General features: G+C 43.2%; 1 protein-coding gene across 2 annotated transcripts in view; it reads left to right on the top strand.

Annotated features, from left to right (window-relative positions):
- The first annotated feature begins 1,426 nt into the window (after positions 1–1,426).
- LOC121331037 (metalloprotease TIKI2-like) overlaps positions 1,427–21,880 on the top strand; it is a 73,784-nt gene continuing 53,330 nt past the window's right edge. The window contains exons 1-2 of one of the 2 annotated variants that reach the window (XM_041278145.1): positions 1,427–1,823; positions 6,539–7,099. In XM_041278145.1, coding sequence (XP_041134079.1) covers positions 1,719–1,823; positions 6,539–7,099 — 666 coding nt within the window. In that variant the 5' untranslated portion in view covers positions 1,427–1,718. Of the gene's footprint in view, positions 1,824–3,755; positions 3,820–6,538; positions 7,100–21,880 lie in introns of those variants that run through there. The other variant, XM_041278147.1, reaches the window with a different exon arrangement.

Below are 21,880 nucleotides of genomic sequence, written 5' to 3'. Positions count from 1 at the left end.
AGGTGCCCATCAGTTAAGGTGCCGTGGATTTCACTGCCCACTTGCTGACAATCATGTGTCCTTTTGTACAAAGTAATGCCACACACACTCTGCACCCCTCTCTCTACACTGCATCAGTGAGCCAGCTTGGAAAGGTCTGACGTGCACATCCTGGGTTGCATTCTGTGCACCCAGGCAGACGCACATCTGCCATCATGCTTTCTCTGGTTACAGCATTAATATCTAGCTACTGTGCATCAATATTAAAACTTGTTGCCTCCTTTTATAGGGGTGCTTTCTGTGTTGGTAATGTTTTCCCATATGAAATATAAATATCTCTGACATGCAAAGCACATCTACATGATTCTATTTCATTGTGCTTGTATACCTGCCATATCTGAACTACATGACAGAGATGAGGTCTTCTCTGCAGTTTTCACCACCCAGAAGAATGTGGCCTTAGAACATACTGAAAAATGAAGTCCATGGTGTTACCACCCAGTGAATACAAATGTTCATGTATAATTCAGTATCATTTTCTCACCTTGGCTATACATAGTTATTTTAGGTAAGGGGACCTAAAATAGTTCAAACTGCCTAAAGACCGCCATAAATCTGGTGAAATGTGCAGAGCGCTGCGCTGCGCATTATGCTTTGCAGCCCTAACCCCAAACAGGCGCTTCATTAAATACCTGTGGCAGACACAATTTCACAAGCACAACAGAGTCATGACTCGCTTTCAATGTGTTAACAGTAAAACCCGCTCGACAATACTAATGCACGTTAAATAACAGCAATAGAAAAACGCAGCATATTGTAAAATATTCAGGCGTGGAGAGCGAAGAAAAAGAGGAGCAGAGCGAGATGAGATTCTGCAAGCTCTTTGTTTGCGAGCGTTTGGAAATGAGCAACAAGCCTCGGCAGTATAGCTCTATTGTTAGCAATGGTGTTTGCACGTCTGTAGAAAACCCCGAAAAAGCAAACTGGGGAGAGTACAATAAGGTCGACATGCTTTTGACTGTATATGAAATCATTATTGTAAATACATGAATTCAATTGGTTTAGATCAGTACATTAACTGAAGCACGGCTACACCTACATTAGATTCAATTTACAGAACTAACAAGTTTGAACGCACAGTACTACAGCTGGTTGATGTAAACTGAAGCTCGTCGCGCCCCCTTGTGGTAATGTATTATATATTTTAAAGTGCTTGCTCCGAGTTTATGAGAAGTTTTGGATTCTGACAAGTTGACAAGGGTGTGTACCCGCCTCCCTCTGCCTGCCTGTTCAAACAACAATCATGAAATCCCATCTCAAACACACACCCCCCCCCCCCCCCCTCTCTCTCTCTCTCTCTCTCTCTCTCTCTCTCTCTCTCTCTCTCTCTCTCTCTCTCTCTCTCTCTCTCTCTCTCTCTCTCTCTCTATCATGTTTAAAAAATTAAAAAATTCCCACGTACTCTCCTGTAAACAGTAAAACATAACTTCATTCCACTGCAGCCAGAGTGGGAGACCAAGTCAGCACTGAGCAGCATGGCGGAGATTCGGGCTCAGCTCGTCAATTCTGACCAGACAACTTAAAGTAACTGAGCAGGGCTACAGGAGCCTCGCATACCAACTGTAGATTGCTTTAGTTGTTTTATAGAGATTCATATCGATATCAGAAAGAACAGCAACAACAACAACACACACACACCCCGAGCTGCCGGCTATACCTTCTTCTTTTGGAAAGCGGAGATGCGTTGCTACGCTGCCTTCAGCTGCCTGCTTGTGAGTGTGATTCTACAAAAAGTTACACCCACGAGCCACAGCCAGCCCTGGCAATGCGAGCGCCCGAAGTCGGTAAGTTTACCTGACTGACTGTCAAACTTTTCAGGGCTCTGCGCAGTGCACAGGCTGTACAATACAGGCATAGAGATAGCAGCACTGGCAGTGTTCAGACACACGCATAGAGATAGCAGCACTGGCAGTGTAGTCTGGTCCGATCTCGATCGGTCGTTACCGTCACAAGGCTGTGTGCGTATCGCTATCGTCGCTACCGTCACAAGTCTGTGTGCGTATCTTATCGTCGCGACCGTCACAGTCTGTTGTGCTTATCTCATCGTCGCGACGTCACGAAGTCACACAGACACAGCAGCGCTGGCATAGAGATAGCAGCGCTGGCAGTGTTCAGACACACGCATAGAGATAGCAGCGCTGGCAGTGTTCAGACACACGCATAGAGATAGCAGCGCTGGCAGTGTTCAGACACACGCATAGAGATAGCAGCACTGGCAGTGTTCAGACACACGCATAGAGATAGCAGCGCTGGCAGTGTTCAGACACACGCATAGAGATAGCAGCGCTGGCAGTGTTCAGACACACGCATAGAGATAGCAGCGCTGGCAGTGTTCAGACACACGCATAGAGATAGCAGCGCTGGCAGTGTTCAGACACACGCATAGAGATAGCAGCGCTGGCAGTGTTCAGACACACGCATAGAGATAGCAGCGCTGGCAGTGTTCAGACACACGCATAGAGATAGCAGCACTGGCAGTGTTCAGACACACGCATAGAGATAGCAGCACTGGCAGTGTTCAGACACACGCATAGAGATAGCAGCACTGGCAGTGTTCAGACACACGCATAGAGATAGCAGCGCTGGCAGTGTTCAGACACACGCATAGAGATAGCAGCTGGCAGTGTTCAGACACACGCATAGAGATAGCAGCGCTGGCAGTGTTCAGACACACGCATAGAGATAGCAGCGCTGGCAGTGTTCAGACACACGCATAGAGATAGCAGCGCTGGCAGTGTTCAGACACACGCATAGAGATAGCAGCACTGGCAGTGTTCAGACACACGCATAGAGATAGCAGCGCTGGCAGTGTTCAGACACACGCATAGAGATAGCAGCGCTGGCAGTGTTCAGACACACGCATAGAGATAGCAGCGCTGGCAGTGTTCAGACACACGCATAGAGATAGCAGCGCTGGCAGTGTTCAGACACACGCATAGAGATAGCAGCGCTGGCAGTGTTCAGACACACGCATAGAGATAGCAGCGCTGGCAGTGTTCAGACACACGCATAGAGATAGCAGCGCTGGCAGTGTTCAGACACACGCATAGAGATAGCAGCGCTGGCAGTGTTCAGACACACGCATAGAGATAGCAGCGCTGGCAGTGTTCAGACACACGCATAGAGATAGCAGCGCTGGCAGTGTTCAGACACACGCATAGAGATAGCAGCGCTGGCAGTGTTCAGACACACGCATAGAGATAGCAGCGCTGGCAGTGTTCAGACACACGCATAGAGATAGCAGCGCTGGCAGTGTTCAGACACAGGCATAGAGATAGCAGCGCTGGCAGTGTTCAGACACACGCATAGAGATAGCAGCGCTGGCAGTGTTCAGACACACGCATAGAGATAGCAGCACTGGCAGTGTTCAGACACACGCATAGAGATAGCAGCACTGGCAGTGTTCAGACACACGCATAGAGATAGCAGCGCTGGCAGTGTTCAGACACACGCATAGAGATAGCAGCACTGGCAGTGTTCAGACACACGCATAGAGATAGCAGCACTGGTAGTGTTCGGATTAGTTATGGGGAGTTGATCGTTATCCACGTTTTGTAATGTTATTGTATTGTATTTTTTTTTCACGTATGGTAACCGATGACACGTCAGACTTTCTAAACGTTACGTTTTGAAAAACTTTGCTATAGTCATGCAACCCAGTCTGTGAATGATAGGCTTGTTCTTTCTCTTGACAATGTTCTGTATAGTCCAGCTTTCTTTCACTTCTGAAGAAATAAAATGCACTGTTTCAATGTATCTTTAATAAATCGGTTTGAATAGGTTAGTTGCGGCCTTTGCTATAGTACGTCGCACCCAGTTGTGAAAAGTTGACATAGTTAGTCCCAGCTTTCTTTCCTCTGAAGAAATAATTGAATTTTAGTATTACCAGACATTGGATTTTTAATAATAATAATAATAATAATATAATAATAATAATAATAATAATAATAATAATAATAATAAACTATATGAACATAATTTTGATTTTTTTTTTTTTTTTTTAACATTATGTAATCAAAGAAACTACAAAATGACATCGCAAAAGCCTACCGGAATTGATAGTATTTCATGTTAGCTTTTAAAAAGGCACATTCTTCAATTGTTGTCAGTTTTTCGTTAAGAATATGGATAATGTCAACATAAATTTATTAAACTATGAAGCACAACTAGTTAATCTAATATTGATGCTAAACTTATCTATCTATCTATCTATCTATCTATCTATCTATCTATCTATCTATCTATATACGGCAAGCCTACAGTTATGGCAAACACATTAATAGTTAATTAATGCGCACGGCTTTCCACCTTTCCTGTCCTCACTGTTCAGTCACTCTACAAAGCATTACGAGCAACGCTTATATACTAGCGAATTACCGCCTGTGTAATTATTCCAGTAATGGGGTTTTACATTTATTTTATTCCAAATATTAATATTTCCTCCTCATACCGTTATAACAAGTTATAATAACAGGTAGTGTTAATGTTATGATTACAAACATGTGTTTATTTGTAATCTGTCAGTTTTGTTGGTGCTAGTGACTGTTAACAAATAAACACACGCACACGCAAGTGGAACAAAACAGACCTTGGAAAGTCCAGATTGGACATTTCACCGATCGCATGACAGCGTGCCTTTGACCCGGGTGTGCGGGCTACGATTACTGTAATGCGCGTTTAATTTACTGTTACACTGGACTGTAATTAATTCATGGTTTTAGGGTAATCCGTGTTTTCTTTGTATCCAGTCACACCGCTGTCAGGTTACATGTTTTTATTAATTAAAAAAACAAAAACAACAACAAAAAAAAAACGGTCCTCTACGCTTATTTGTACTCTTCTTCGGGAGACCATGTAAGACTTATCAATTAGGGAAGTCTGGCGTGAACTGTTAATTCTCCAAATAAGTGAAGCCAGGCTGCAGAGATTCATTTCAAATGGGTTTAATTATATTTACTTAACAGATTACACACATTGCTATCTCTATATCTATATATATATATATATATATACAATCCGTGTAAAAGTACTTTCTGAACTGTGCGTGTGCAGTCACATTTTATATTAAACAAGAAAGAGTCTGCACAGTTCCATATTGCACGTCGTGGATGTTTTGTGATCGCTGTTTGAATTCCTACTCATCTGCCAGTTAAAAGAGTTAAACCTGCTGAACCGGGTTCTACTTAGTTTTTCTGTTGTTTGGGTTTTTTTTTGTTTTTTGTTTGCTTTTAAATGATGTAACTGATTTATTTTTATATATAAACACATTCATAGATTTAAATAGAAATACGAGAGTGCAGTTACCACTATATATTGAATGGAATTTCGCAATCCAAACTGGATTTGTTTCTTTTAATTCTTATAAAATAACTTCATTCAAAATTAGGATTACTCGAGTTTTGTTTATTATAAACATACTGTTTTCCTAAATTATTATGAAGTTTCAATATGTCAGAATTAGTTTCAAGCATGTTAAATAACCATGACTTCTGTGTGTAACTAAATTGCTTTTGAAAAGTACGGTAGGTTCAATTTGACTTACAAAAATGGTATACAGACTAATAATAATAATAATAATAATAATAATAATAATAATAATAATAATAATAATACCTATATCAGCAACCTTTAATATAAAACTAATGGTACGTCTCTGAAGCGCAAAGACACGTTTTTCGAAGAGGAATAAAACTAGCCAAAAACAGAGACAAAAAGATGCCTTTATATTATTGTCATCTAAATGAATATATTATTGTGTGTATGTGTGTGTGTGTGTGTGTGTGTGTGTGTGTGTGTGTGTGTGTGTGCTTGCGTGTCTCAGTACGTGCGTGTGTGTTGCTTATAATGATCTACACCTGCAAGTTTGGCTGGTGTCACTGTGTGTGTCTGTGTCTACCAGAGACACACAGCGGGTACATCGAAAAGGCAGGAGGGAAATTAAGCTCTGCAGAAATGGAAGAAAGTGAATGCAAGAGAAAGATGTAACAATCAGAGAAAACATTAGGGGAGTATAGAAGGCTGGTCTGGGTAATAGGGATAGCTGTGCAGACAGAATATACGGGTTTGTCTATGAGAAGGGGTGCTGGTGATTGTCACTATTATTTTGGACTAGTAAGGAAAATGATACGATGATATTGCATTTGATTACAATGTATTATTATTATTATTATTATTATTATTATTATTATTATTATTATTATTATTATTATTATTATTATTACTAGTAGTAGTAGTATTACAGAAACTATAATTAGAATTAATATAACCCTAATCTCATTTTAATTTTGACCATTTTACGTTGCCAGGTATTAAACACTAATGTGTTTGAGAGAGAACTAGAACAGGGTTTCCCAGAAAAAAAAGGTGTCAATAGTTTGAGCTGAAGCCCTTTTTCCTGTTCCTTGAGTATCCTATGCCCTTCCAGTTCCTCAGCCTGTACAAACCAACTCAATCAAATCCTCGCCTGCTAAATTGCTGCTTTTGTTTTTCGACCCAACAGCCAAGTCACATGAACTCGTTTCTGTGGACGATCAAGAGAGACCCCCCGTCGTACCTGTTCGGGACGATCCATGTCCCCTACACCCGCGTTTGGGACTTCATCCCTGAGAATTCCAAGAAGGCCTTCCAGCTGAGCAGCAACGTGTTCTTCGAGCTGGATCTCACTGACCCCTACACCATCACGGCTCTCACCAGCTGCCAGCTGCTTCCCCGGGGAGAGAGCCTGCAGAAGCTGCTGCCCCGGGAGCTATATCGTCGGCTCAAGAGCCACCTGGACTACGTCAAGCACATGATGCCTCACTGGATGACCCCCGACCAGCGGGGCAAGGGGCTGTACGCCGATTACCTCTTCAATGCCATCGCCGGCAACTGGGAGCGCAAGCGGCCTGTCTGGGTCATGCTGATGGTCAACTCCTTGACCGAGGCAGACATCCGCTCCAGGGGGGTCCCCGTGCTGGACCTGTACCTGGCTCAGGAGGCGGAGAGGCTGGGGAAGAGGACCGGGGCCGTGGAGAGGGTGGAGGAGCAGTGCCACCCGCTCAACGGGCTCAACTTCTCACAGGTAAGAGAGGCATCACCCTGGAATTGACAAGGGAGGGAATGAGGGGGTGAACAGAGAAGTGTTCGGCATGACCACTTAGAGCCTGAACATGTCCCAGCAGGGATGGAACTAACACTCCTGTTGCATGGCAGTTACACCCATTCCAGGTTTTACTCTGAGCTTGATTTAGCTAGTGTATAGGTAACATTTGGTTCCATTGGTATAGGTGCAGGTATAGGTTCCATTATGGCAGAAACCAAACTTGTCCATCTTTATCCCAGGGATAACCAACTCTAAAACAGAGTAAGATTTCTACTGACCAAGCCTGTGTAGAGTAAGCTGCTTAGAGACAAGGCACCAGTCTGGAGGGCTGCCTGCCGGCCGGCAGCGCAGAGGGAACTGTTCTGCCGTCTCTGCTGCTGGGTTAGAGTTTCTGGAGGCTCATAGAAACTGAAGAGCATGTGAGGTCACTGCTTCTGCTGCTGAGTATAATAAATCAACAGAAAGAGAGACAGGGTGCGTCACACTGCAGCCTTTAGGAATCAGCAGGGGCACAGTTAGTAACTTCATTAGCAGATGATATAATACAAGTTGGAAACAAATGCTCTTTAGAAGTGTCGGGTCGACCTCTGTAGACTTCATGCGCCCTTAATTACAGCAAAATGTTCAGTTGAGCCCCAGTTTTCTAATTCGCCTGAAATCCGCTGCTATTGAAAGCTATGCTATTGTTCTCTTGAGCGGCTCATTCTCCTAGTGGAGTCTGGTTCCCAACTGATCTGAATGTCGTGTTATTTACATTTTATAATGCTCTGTGTGGCAGCACCTGCCTCTGCAGCATGTTCGATATTCTACCGATAAACACATTACTGCTGTTCTGATTGAAATCTATTTCCAAAAGTCAGTTGTTAAGTGCTGGGGTAGTTAATTCACTTCAGTAACAAACCATCAGTCAACCAAAAAACTCAGCAAGCCTCCACCATGCCAAGTCCAGACCTCCTCTTCTCAGCTTACCAGTGAGGCACATGTCAGCAGGTTGCTAACTGACAGGGCTGCCTGGCGTTCTATTTCAGCGCAAGTTCCATGAGCTCCTCTCATAGGTTTGTGTCTGTGTGTACGGGAATGGGTGGCTCAGATCTCTCAGACACACACAAGCGTAGCCACATGCACAGCGATGGCCATGTTTTGCATCACCCTGTAGAATTCTGCTTCATAAAGTCAAATGAAACGTTCTGAATAATATTACGTTAACATATTGACTAACACACCACTTTGTAGTTTTCCATATACTGACAAAAATGGAAAAATGTGACATTTCAAAATCTGACATAAAATACTGTACAGCTGTTATGGCTTTTTAAATGATGTCTCAATCCTAAAATACTAGGTGATGCGAAACTGTTGACCATAGCTGTACATACGCACGCATGCATGCTGATGTGTGCAAACCCCAGCACTCAAATGTACATCCCCTACAGGAGCAAACATACTTGACATGCTGCTGTGTACACGCAAACAGATACTAACATGCATACTTTGCACGGCTGTAATTGAATGTAATTGAAGGCTCCCAGGTCAATGTCGTGCTAATTTGAGAGGTTCTACTCGCTAATCTGGCTCTCTCATCAGCACCTCTTAGCTACACTGTCATGACAGGCTTACCACATTTCTACAATCATTAGTGTATATGTCAAGCTGGTTATATCACAAAGCATTCCTGCGACCAGAAACAGTGCTCAAGTGAAACCTGTAATAAAGTTGCATCACTGTTGCTTTACTGCATACTCCTTGAACCGATCTGAGCATGATTTACCATAGCTTTCCCTGACAGTTTTACCACTGTCTTTATTGTTTCAGATGCAAGGTAATATTTTATTGTACCTGGTGGCAGGGGCACCCCGTACTAGTACTAGTGTATGCCTAAAGGACTTGATACTCAAAGATATTTACACTGATGTTAGTTTAATTTACAGAAAGAAAAGAATCCACCATAAACAAATGAGACATTCGATTGTGGGACTTTATAGGTGTTTAGGTAGTTAATTATTCTTTTTAGAATTGTTTTAGTTGTTCTCTACTTCTCTATATTTACTTATTCCTCTTCCTCCCTATCTTTCTCCAGTAGCCTGGGCTGTGTCTGCAGTCTGCAAGTCCTCAGGTTTTGTTGCGTTCTCCGTGTTGAATTTCTCTGGCTCCGAGTTCTCCACCACTGGCTTGTGTATATTGGGCTTGCCAGTGCTGAGCTCTTCATTCTGCCGTCACTGGCACTGAGCTGTTAGCACAGAGTTCTCTTTATTGAAACGCTGAGTGGGTTTCCTGTACGGTGCTGACTAACCTGCAGTGCAATACCTTCATGCTTCAAATTTAATTCACAGTTTTTTTTTATACTGGTATCACGTTGCTCAGGAATTTTCTATATCTAACTGTCAATGTACTTACTTATAGAACCCCTGTTCTGCTCTCTTTGTTACATTTATTTTATTATATATATATATATATATATATATATATATATATATATATATATATATATATATATATATATATATATATATAAATTAGATAAAATAAATATTTGGAAAGAGAGAGAGAGAGAGAGAGAGAGAGAGAGAGAGAGAGAGAGAGAGAGAGAGAGAGAGAGAGAGAGAGAGAGAGAGAGAGAGAGAGAGACATAATGGTATTTTGTCAAGTTTTTAATTGTATTTTGTATGCCAAGATATCCCTTTAAATTAACTTTCAAATGGAACTCTCATTATCTGCACAAAACTAACAGTCTCTGCTCAGGAGACACCATGGACCTTCTCATTGCACAGCCTACCCACAGTACAGTCCCATCACCTTCTCAATGCACAGCCTACCCACACTACAGTCCCATCACCTTCTCATTGCACAGCCTACCCACACTACAGTCCCATCACCTTCTCAATGCACAGCCTACCCACACTACAATCCCATCACCTTCTCAATGCACAGCCTACCCACACTACAGTCCCATCACCTTCTCATTGCACAGCCTACCCACACTACAATCCCATCACCTTCTCAATGCACAGCCTACCCACAGTACAGTCCCATCACCTTCTCATTGCACAGCCTACCCACAGTACAGGCCCATCACCTTCTCATTGCACAGCCTACCCACAGTACAGGCCCATCACCTTCTCAATGCACAGCCTACCCACACTACAGTCCCATCACCTTCTCATTGCACAGCCTACCCACACTACAGTCCCATCACCTTCTCATTGCACAGCCTACCCACAGTACAGTCCCATCACCTTCTCATTGCACAGCCTACCCACAGTACAGTCCCATCACCTTCTCAATGCACAGCCTACCCACACTACAGTCCCATCACCTTCTCATTGCACAGCCTACCCACAGTACAGTCCCATCACCTTCTCAATGCACAGCCTACCCACAGTACAGTCCCATCACCTTCTCATTGCACAGCCTACCCACACTACAGTCCCATCACCTTCTCATTGCACAGCCTACCCACAGTACAGTCCCATCACCTTCTCATTGCACAGCCTACCCACAGTACAGTCCCATCACCTTCTCAATGCACAGCCTACCCACAGTACAGTCCCATCACCTTCTCAATGCACAGCCTACCCACAGTACAGTCCCATCACCTTCTCATTGCACAGCCTACCCACAGTACAGTCCCATCACCTTCTCAATGCACAGCCTACCCACACTACAGTCCCATCACCTTCTCATTGCACAGCCTACCCACACTACAGTCCCATCACCTTCTCATTGCACAGCATACCCACACTACAGTCCCATCACCTTCTCATTGCACAGCCTACCCACAGTACAGTCCCATCACCTTCTCATTGCACAGCCTACCCACACTACAGTCCCATCACCTTCTCATTGCACAGCCTACCCACAGTACAGTCCCATCACCTTCTCAATGCACAGCCTACCCACAGTACAGTCCCATCACCTTCTCATTGCACAGCCTACCCACAGTACAGTCCCATCACCTTCTCATTGCACAGCCTACCCACACTACAGTCCCATCACCTTCTCATTGCACAGCCTACCCACAGTACAGTCCCATCACTTTCTCATTGCACAGCCTACCCACAGTACAGTCCCATCACTTTCTCATTGCACAGCCTACCCACAGTACAGTCAACACCTTTCTTTAGAGCTAGAAACACATAAAACAGGTATAAAGCTTTACTCCAATACCAGTTCTCAATGGCACAATCTGACTGTGCCAGAGACTGTTAGCAGGCAGGTTCCGTTACTCTAACTCAAGAGCCAATTTCGGATTGTGCAGGGGAGATTTACTGTGTGACTACAGTTTTAAAACTTGCATTTTTGGGACTAGTGGACTTTAATTTAAAAAATATTTTCTTAGTCGAGTGGTTTATTTTTAGAATGATACAATTCCCTTTGTTAATAACACAATATACTAATAAAGTATAGACTACATTTAGACTGTACTGCAATTGAAACAAGGCATACTTGAGACTGTACTCCATCTGGGGTCCATTATATGTACATATGGAACTTTGTAATGTTACAGTACCTGTTGCAGAATTGCCAAAGTATTTTGCTTGGATTCATTTATTTTATTTCATTAGTTGTCCCCAGTTCTGCATACCTGTCAACCCCTGTAGCGATACCCTAAGACGGGACAATTTAGTATATTTATTTTTGTTAAAAATGCTGTTTAACTTATTTCTTTGTGCCCTGTTAGCTGCGTATCACTTGACTTTATTCTAGACTGTCCCCAGCCAGACATTCATTACAAAGAGCTCCAGCAGTAGTAGTTGGTGTTGGCAGACGTGTTGGCTCGTTCGATCAGATTCAAGGCGCTTCTTATATAATGGAAAAATAAGACTTTGAGCTGAGATCCAGTGCGTTCCAAGAGCTGTAGCCATGATCATTATGGCCTCATGGGGGGAAAACATTTAGGATCAGGAGGCTCCATGATGAAGGTGAATGGAAATTAAAGAGGGGGGAGAACAGGGTGTCGAAAGAACAGCCTGTATGGGGAATTTCATACTACATTCTTGTTAGCGGCATTAAGTACGACTATAATATTATTCATATTATTAATTGTAATTAAAAAAAAAATCAAATAGTGACCTGTCTTGGTACTCTGGATGGGGTATACATTTACAAGGGGGTCCTGGAATAGAAGGCAGCAGAAGCACACAATCACCTTCAAGCATTTGTAAAAAAAAAAAAAAAAATCCTTTAAAATCTCTTCCTGTGATTTGCACACATTTTGATTTATTAAGATAGACTCTTACAAAATCAAACATGAAAACTATGATGCTTGCACTGGTCATTGAAATTACAACTTTTCTACTGCGATCCTTTGATGCCTCTCTAAGGCTGGATTGTGAAGATGGGAATTTGGCTGTTTTCTGGTTTCTAACCAGCATTGCCAGCCAGCCAGCTCATTTGGAGTAACAGGTCCTTAACTCGGCCACAAACAGCAAATCTAACTGTTACTACCTTGGCCAGCTCAGTAACGGTTACAGATAAAAGTGTGAGGCTAATTTTATGGTGTTTTACAACCTACTGTGGACTTAATTCTATGCAAATAAAATATTTAAATCTGGCTATGGTAGCGTTTGTTTTAAATTGAAGCCCTTCTCCAGTATCAGAGGTACTTTCTGTTTAGGTTGGGTTGGGCTCTAATGTTTTTAATTCCAGCCAGAAAAACCTGCTAGCTCGCAAACTACGAGGACCCAAAAACTTTTATTTCACCCGCCATGAAATCTCAATCCTGAAATAACTGAAGTAACAGTGTGTGCTTGTGATGCTATTGCACCAATCACATCCTTCACATAAAAAATAAATTAGTCTAGCAGAACCACAACCTTCTCAGCCAATTCCTCCCACCATCTCCAATTACAAACACAAAAAATAAATCCAGATCGCTCAAGAGCACCCATACTTTACAGTAACACCATCCACTTTTATATTCTACAGCGTTATTCATAAATATTCATCTGAACAGGATGAGTCCCTTGAGTTTCACATCTTGCATGTCTGTAGCAGGTAAATGGAGTGGTTCATAGCAAATGAAACATTATTAGAACAAGCAACGCTGGTCTCCTTAATGTAATGAAGAACATCGTTAGATCTGTGTTTTTTTTAATTTTCTTTTTTTATAGATTTTTCACAAGCTGTACTGTAGCTTTAGGAATCCGCTCCGCACGCACTGTGTATTCACTCTTCCAGAAGGCTATGTACGATTCAGATAATGGGAAGGATTGATTTGGAATGAGCTTGTGGTTCTGGATCTTCAAGCCGCTATTGATTTAAAAAAACAAAACCTCAAAAGAATTTTATGAATCTAGGAGTTGGCAGTCCTGAATCTGGCACCATGGTTTGAACTGGAATCCTTTTGAAACTGTTGCCCAAGAATTTAGCACCATTTGCTTTGAGTGAATTTGCATAAGGACACAAAGTGTATTGGGAAATGGTACAGATTGGACTGCAATTATGCAATTGGACATCAGCAATGACTTACTGTGTGAGAGGTTTTTCTAAAACTAAACTGGTCTACTAAGAATGGAAGACACCAGGAGGACAGTAGCAGTAAACGAGGGACGCATTTCGACAGGTGGAAATTTACAATGTGCGTACAGGCTGTAGACTGCAATACACTGCAAAACCCTTTTAGAACAATCCTCCTCTAGAGAGTCATTTGCCAGTGAGATATTAAATATGAAATAATTTGTTTTAAACTGTTGATCGTTGTTACAAAATGTGGAAATAATAATGCAAAAAAAAAAAAAAAAAAAATTAATAAAAGTTTCCAAAGGAAGTAAAAATAAGTTTCCTTTATTTTTCTCACTGGCCCCACCATACAGAAGCTCTCAGGTTATTCTGTTTTAATAAAATTGTTACCATCTGGAGTTACTGACTCCTCACTGCTGTATGCGTGTGTGTCTCCTGGATAGTCATACTAGAGAGAAATGTATTTGAATGCATGTAATGTTTCCTCTTGGAAAAACGTACCTGTCAGTAAGTAGGTCTCAAATGTGTAGTACTGAAAGAAACCCCTATGAGTTGAGTTGAGTTTATTCCCTTTCTGCCCACAGGCCCAGCACAAGTACACGTTTTCTTGGTCATTTCAACTGGATAATTAAATTGCCCCTAACCCTTTCAACACCTCATTTCCTGTTATTAACCAACCAGCTGCTTCCCCTGATGATTGACTGGCTACAGCACCAATGAGGTGGAATGCTCACACCACTTTCTTTAACCTTGACAGTACATGTTCGCTATAATATGTGCTTCTTGAAAAACCGAACATTTGATGTAGCGAATGGAAGGGATCAAAAGGTAATATGGTAAAAGGTACTCAGTGTGACAAAGAGTATCACAGCTAAGTGCTTGCCTTAATGACCCTCCTTTCAAACAGTCATCAAAAGCCACAGTGGAATATACAAGAAGCCCCCACACTTCACAAGAAGCCCCCACACTTCACTTGTTACACTTTCTTTATTGAGATCTACAGTACACCTAGCATGTTAATATTTCAGCTTATTTATACTATGCATTTACTATAATAACCACATTTTGCTTGTTTATTTTAGCATGCAAGCGATGAACTATGCTTTACTGCACTTTGCCATGCTTTCTTCATGATATACAGTTAATGCGGTTCATTTCTGGATCATACTGGCACGGCTCCTATTCTTGTTTCTGCGTGTATTGTAAGTGCAGTAGGATTAGTGGGCTTTGTTAAACTAATTTCTTTCTGAGTGTTTTGTCTAGGGGGTGGAATTCTATTAGTACAGGTGTAGTGCACCTGTTGGTTCTTTTCATTTCACAGCTGAGACGTTTTGTTTTCTGTTGCCGAGCTGGCACAGCTGGTATTAAATCTCTTTGTTTATGATGCAAATGGGTTGATTCCACCACTTGCTTGATATTCTTAATGCCTTATCAATGCCAATAAATTTATTTTAGCTGTGACGCACAACAAAGTTTTTGAACTCCTGCTGAATATTGTTTTGGTTCATTTGTAGACGTGTTCATTTGCAGACTCACACGCAAACTGTACTGCAGAATCAGGTTTCATGAGATTAACTTCTAGCTGTGACCTGGGGACACCGTTGAAAATGAAGTAGAGATGGGACGTAGGAAAGGGGGAAGGAGACATTACTTCTTGTAGAGAGTGACGAGGGGATGGAAAGGGTTACCTAGTCATTGGTGTTGAGGCAGAATCACTTGGGTCTTTTGAATTAAATCTGATAAGTTTTTTAGATTAATATAGCAACTAGGAACCAGACAACCTAACCCTCACCCTAACCTTAACCCTACCCCCTCTCCTACCCCTAACTCTAACTGTACCCCAGACATCTACCCCTACCCCTACTCCCACACCCCTACCCCTAACCCTAACCCTATCCCTATCACATTTATAGCAACTGCATTAACATCATTGCAAAGCAAGTCCTTTTTTTTATCTACTTTTCTTTAATGAAAAAAAGAAGTGTAACGTACTTGCCATCTTTTGAAGCAATGTAAGCTTGTTTTGAATGGCTTTTTACAGTTTATGTTTTATGTAGGTGCTTCCTAAGAATGGCATTTCGCAAATTGTTTCAGTGTTCATGGACTTGTATTATTGACTTCCCTCGGCAAGAGATGGGACAGGACAAACTACAGCCCAGTATAGCCCGTTTCTTTCCTATGATAAGAAGGACTAAGCCTTTTCTTTTGTCCTGTACTCCTCATTCAGTGAAGTGCAGCTTTTTTGTCAGTGTTTTGATTGCAAGCCTATTCCCAGATTACGAGAGATGCTGGTGTAGATTTAAAAAGGGTTGATACCTGATCTCAAAACAGCAGCTCAGTCTTCAATGAGGAGATTAAATTGTAAAGACCCACACAATGTGGCAGGCCCAGTGATGATAATTGTTTAATTTTGTTAAAGCTCTTTCTAATCTCCCAGGGATAAACCGATTTCCTTGTTGAATATCCGATCCTGTGCTCTGTGTTTTTAGGAGTTAGCTTTGCCCCAGCTAAACCCTCCCCCTGTTTATTTACAAAATTCCTGGGTCGGACAGCCAGTTTGGGTGCCAGCCTTTAGGACAGCGTCCCAGAATCCCTGGGAGTGCCTGGGAAATCATACAAGGACAGTGTGTGTACATGTTTCCTCTGAAAAGCTGTCTCGAAGTGGGTGAGGCGGCACAGTGGGGTCAATGCACTGAAAATCATACGTTCGCCTCTTTGACCTTGGTGGGATTGGTTTGGTGGTCTCAGAATACGATTACATTGACTAACATTGAAACTAAACTGAAACACATTTTCTCAGACAAACTTGTCTGATCCTTTCAGTTAACTAGTTTACTCAACCATGTCTTGACCTTCAGGGTTCACTTGCTGAGGTCAAATGTTTGAGTTTCACCAGCACTGAGGAGTAGATTAAAAGGTTTGTGACTCAGTCGAATGCCTCTAGCAAATGATACTGTGCCTGAAGTTTATTGGACTGGCACTTTGATTGTACAGTGCTGTGCTACAGCATGGTTTAATACTTCTTTAGTAACCAGGTAACACCTACCAGAAGCAGAGCTCTGTCTTTGGCCTGATCCCTTACCCTTCATGTTTACAATCTCCTGCAAGAGAGACAAAGACAAACTTCACACCTTGACAGCCGAAAGGTCATGAAACCCAAGAGACGGTGCAATCCCACTGGGGAAGAAAACACGGCTTTGGTTGGAAATCACAGAGGTTTTGTATTTTTCTGTTTCCTTGAGGTAGTCTGTTTCACCTGCAGATTAAATGTAATGTCAAGCATCTGCGAGTGGTTTAGAAGCAAAACAAGTAGAACAAAGCAAGCAGCAATCCTGCAACAAGCTGAGAAATATTTCCTCTTCCGTCTGCAGAGGAAAGCTAGTGTTTTTGTACATCACATTTAATACACTTTGTCATATCTTTATATATATATATATATATATATATATATATATATATATATATATATATATATATATATATATATAAAAAGAATTCCTTCAAATTCTCCCTGTTTTTGTGAATAAAATCAATGTACATTTACAAAAACGTGACATGCAGTCACATCCTTAAACACTTTTAAAGTTTGGTCCTCTATTTAGAAACTGTCCAGTCAATTCAGAAGTTCTTACCTTCTCCCTGCGTCCCACTGCAGCCCTGTGTCGGGTCAGGAAGGGATTTCGAAAGCAGTGCAGCCCCGTGTCGGGTCAGGAAGGGATTTCGAAAGCAGTACAGCTCCGCGTCGGGTCAGGAAGGGATTTCGAAAGCAGTACAGCTCCGCGTCGGGTCAGGAAGGGATTTCGAAAGCAGTGCAGCCCCTTGTCGGGTCAGGAAGGGATTTCGAAAGCAGTACAGCTCCGCGTCGGGTCAGGAAGGGATTTCGAAAGCAGTGCAGCCCCTTGTCGGGTCAGGAAGGGATTTCGAAAGCAGTACAGCCCCGCGTCGGGTCAGGAAGGGATTTCGAAAGCAGTACAGCTCCGCGTCGGGTCAGGAAGAGATTTCGAAAGCAGTGCAGCCCCTTGTCGGGTCAGGAAGGGATTTCGAAAGCAGTACAGCTCCGCGTCGGGTCAGGAAGGGATTTCGAAAGCAGTGCAGCCCCTTGTCGGGTCAGGAAGGGATTTCGAAAGCAGTACAGCTCCGCGTCGGGTCAGGAAGGGATTTCGAAAGCAGTGCAGCCCTGTGTCGGGTCAGGAAGGGATTTCGAAAGCAGTACAGCTCCGTGTCGGGTCAGGAAGGGATTTCGAAAGCAGTGCAGCCCCGTGTCGGGTCAGGAAGGGATTTCGAAAGCAGTACAGCTCCGCGTCGGGTCAGGAAGGGATTTCGAAAGCAGTACAGCCCCGCGTCGGGTCAGGAAGGGATTTCGAAAGCAGTGCAGCCCCTTGTCGGGTCAGGAAGGGATTTCGAAAGCAGTACAGCTCCGCGTCGGGTCAGGAAGGGATTTCGAAAGCAGTACAGCCCCGCGTCGGGTCAGGAAGGGATTTCGAAAGCAGTACAGCCCCGCGTCGGGTCAGGAAGGGATTTCGAAAGCAGTACAGCCCCGCGTCGGGTCAGGAAGGGATTTCGAAAGCAGTACAGCTCCGCGTCGGGTCAGGAAGGGATTTCGAAAGCAGTGCAGCCCCGTGTCGGGTCAGGAAGGGATTTCGAAAGCAGTGCAGCCCCGTGTCGGGTCAGGAAGGGATTTCGAAAGCAGTACAGCCCCGCGTCGGGTCAGGAAGGGATTTCGAAAGCAGTGCAGCCCCTTGTCGGGTCAGGAAGGGATTTCGAAAGCAGTACAGCCCCGCGTCGGGTCAGGAAGGGATTTCGAAAGCAGTGCAGCCCCTTGTCGGGTCAGGAAGGGATTTCGAAAGCAGTACAGCTCCGCGTCGGGTCAGGAAGGGATTTCGAAAGCAGTGCAGCCCCTTGTCGGGTCAGGAAGGGATTTCGAAAGCAGTACAGCTCCGCGTCGGGTCAGGAAGGGATTTCGAAAGCAGTACAGCCCCGCGTCGGGTCAGGAAGGGATTTCGAAAGCAGTGCAGCCCCGTGTCGGGTCAGGAAGGGATTTCGAAAGCAGTACAGCCCCGCGTCGGGTCAGGAAGGGATTTCGAAAGCAGTGCAGCCCCGCGTCGGGTCAGGAAGGGATTTCGAAAGCAGTACAGCTCCGCGTCGGGTCAGGAAGGGATTTCGAAAGCCAGCCCCGTGTCGGGTCAGGAAGGGATTTCGAAAGCAGTACAGCTCCGCGTCGGGTCAGGAAGGGATTTCGAAAGCAGTGCAGCCCCGTGTCGGGTCAGGAAGGGATTTCGAAAGCAGTGCAGCCCCGTGTCGGGTCAGGAAGGGATTTCGAAAGCAGTGCAGCCCCTTGTCGGGTCAGGAAGGGATTTCGAAAGCAGTGCAGCCTCATTTGTACTTTGACCCTGTGACCTTGTTTCAGAGTGTGTGTGGAGAGGGCAGAGAAGGGGAGGGAGGGAGGTAGGGATCAACAGGAATCATCTCTCTTGGGGAGCTTTTAGTTATGCTATTAACCCTTGCACTCCTGAGTTCAACAGGTGGTCATATAAGTTTTGGTAAAGTAGTAAAGTCCAACTGAATGCATGGTTATCTAGCCATGTGTTAAATTGGCCATTCTCCCGTTTGGAAGGCTCTTACTAATCTTATTTAATTAAGCCTTTTGAATAATGGCAGCTTGACTAGTTTTGCTTCCTTTTTGTCATTTCAATCAATTGCATATTCTAGTACAGTAGTATCTCATTATTGCTTCATGGAGAATACCTCTGAAGTTGAATATCTTAACTGAAACAATTTCTCATATTAGTGGTAATAGAGTGTCTATAAACTGAGAGAATTCTGCTTTCTCTCTTAAATTGAAAGTCTGTCTGTGCTGGGCATGAAGACACCTCCCTCCAGGCTGTTGGTGGTCTGCATATCCTGGTACCAAGCAGTGATGATGAGAACAGTAACAGAGAGGCAGACTGGTTGTGATTAACGTACCGGGGTGCCGATCCAACATTCCTGCTACAGCATCTCCTCATCGCACACACACACACCCACATGGCACTTGGATGAGAGTGTGAAACTAGGCCTTTTTGAAAACAGAGCACTTTCGGATATGAAAATTTAGCTTGGCTCAGTAAGTCTTTATGTAAGCAGAAGGTTTAATTGGTTTCTGCTGCCTTGGGTGGGACTTTGCCAGTCACTGAGCCCTGGTGTCGGAACACGCAGAGTCCTGAAAACTGCAACCAAATTATGCGTTCTGAATTCTTAAAAATGGGAAGAAATTTGACTCCATTGCTGGTGTTGCATTTTATATCCTGAATAATTATGCTTAATATCTACCATGTGGTGAGGCAACAGAAATGTGTCATCCACGCTAGTAGAGTGTGTCTTGTATGCTTTTATTAATGGGTCGTCTGTCTGACTGTTCGGAGCAGTGATTCACATGTGACGTTTTTCAGGGATAAATACAGTTTCATCTTGCTGTTTTTACTTTATTTATCACTGTGATTTTTTTAGTAATCCAATCAAAAAAATGAATGAACTGAGAGCGCGGTGAACTGGGGGGGGTCCAATACGTGTTAGCAAAGGGGTCTTTCAGGGAATGAGACAACAAGGATCTATCCTATTAAATAAAACCAGACACATCATTTGTAAGACAGGAAATTCCTGGTTGTTCACTCATTGGCTATGCTCTCTCATTGTTTATATACATTCCCGTACTGTTCACCCCATTGGCTATGCCTCTCATTGTTTATTGTTTATTTTGATTTCAAATACACTGCAAAGTATCTGAATCAAAGAGTGGCAGCCAAGTGGTTAAAGGCTTGAATATCACCCCTCAAATCATACAAATCTTTTTAGAAAAAACAAAACAAAACAACATTTTAAAAAAATTTAAAAATTCAACATATTTATTGGCATATAATAAAGTGGAGCCTCTCACCTGGAGCTGGTGAGTCCAAGGCCTTTTCGTTCAAGTTGCCCCAGTGTGAATGCTCCTTTATCCTGGCGAGGAACGCAGCTGGGAGCCCCTGTCTGAAGAGTGTAGTGGTTTTCCCTCATAAAGATAGTTTGTTCGGCAGATAGATTGCATCAAACGCGACCACTGTGATACACATTCCTACGGGGAGTTACAGAGCTTTAGTACTTTACGATTTCCCCTGCCACGCTTTTTTCACTTCTCAACAAATTCCCTCCAATTGGGTGGTGCATTCTCAAAAGAAAGGAATGGTTTGACGCGAGACATTGCTCTAGCTTGTAATAGGCCGCCCCCCCCCCACCCCCCCAACCTGCTACACGCGGGGAAACTAGTGAAGAGATCTGGAAGCCAGTATATTCTGGAGTGCTATGACAAGGATCATAAAGTCAGCAAATTCAGTGCTAGGGACTTCAGAGACTGCAAATTCATGCTGAGGATTTCAAAGACTGTAAATTCAGTGCTGGGGATTTCAGAGACTGTAAATTCAGTGCTGGGGATTGTGGTCGGCTTGTGAAAACAAGTTTCAAACAGGATACAGTAACACTCTATCAAACTTCTGTGCATGTACAATTCATTAAGACGCTATCAAACCGCCATACATGTAAAATTCAATAACATGCTATCAAACTCCCTTACATGTACAATTCAATAACACGCTATCAAACTCCCATACATGTACAATTCAATAACATGCTATATATATAAGTTTTCAATTTGAATCTCAAAAACTGTGCCAGAAAGAAGTTACATCACCAACTATAGTTGTAACCGTGATGAAATGAAAGGTTAAATTTACAAAGAGAATTCACAAGCAATTCAAATCAGCAAGCAACTACTGTACTGAATGAAAACCACTTCATACTACTTGAATCCAAACAGATTAGAAGTGATCAGAGGCTTTGTGATCTTGAAATGACCCATCTCTCCAAATACACCCTGGAAACCATGGATGTTCAATCATTCTCTGTAACATAATTGCATTTTTAAAGGATAAATGGTTCCTATTTCTTACAAAGGCATGTCCGGATCTTTAATACATTCCAGATGCGCTGATGTCTGGTTTGAGGGAGTGAAAGCCAAGCTCGGTAGGGGAATGAGATATTAAAACACACAACACAGGAGCCAGGGCTCCAGTGACTAACACATGGGGCGCAGCATACAGCAACAGAATGTACTGTCCGCTAATGGAGCTGGTGTTAGGACTGCATATAAATTATCACGTAGGAGCCTAAGCAGATACAACAGGCAAACGATTCAAAGAGGACCCAGATTGTTATATTTGTGCACCCTGTGCCGCTCTACCCTGAGCTGTAGTGTTTCCTGGGGACTGACTGCAGTGTTCATGTACTTGT

The sequence above is a fragment of the Polyodon spathula genome, chromosome 18 (assembly GCF_017654505.1).
Source record: "Polyodon spathula isolate WHYD16114869_AA chromosome 18, ASM1765450v1, whole genome shotgun sequence".
Classification (NCBI taxonomy): Eukaryota; Metazoa; Chordata; class Actinopteri; order Acipenseriformes; family Polyodontidae; genus Polyodon; species Polyodon spathula.
This window is presented reverse-complemented; position numbering and strand designations above follow the sequence as displayed.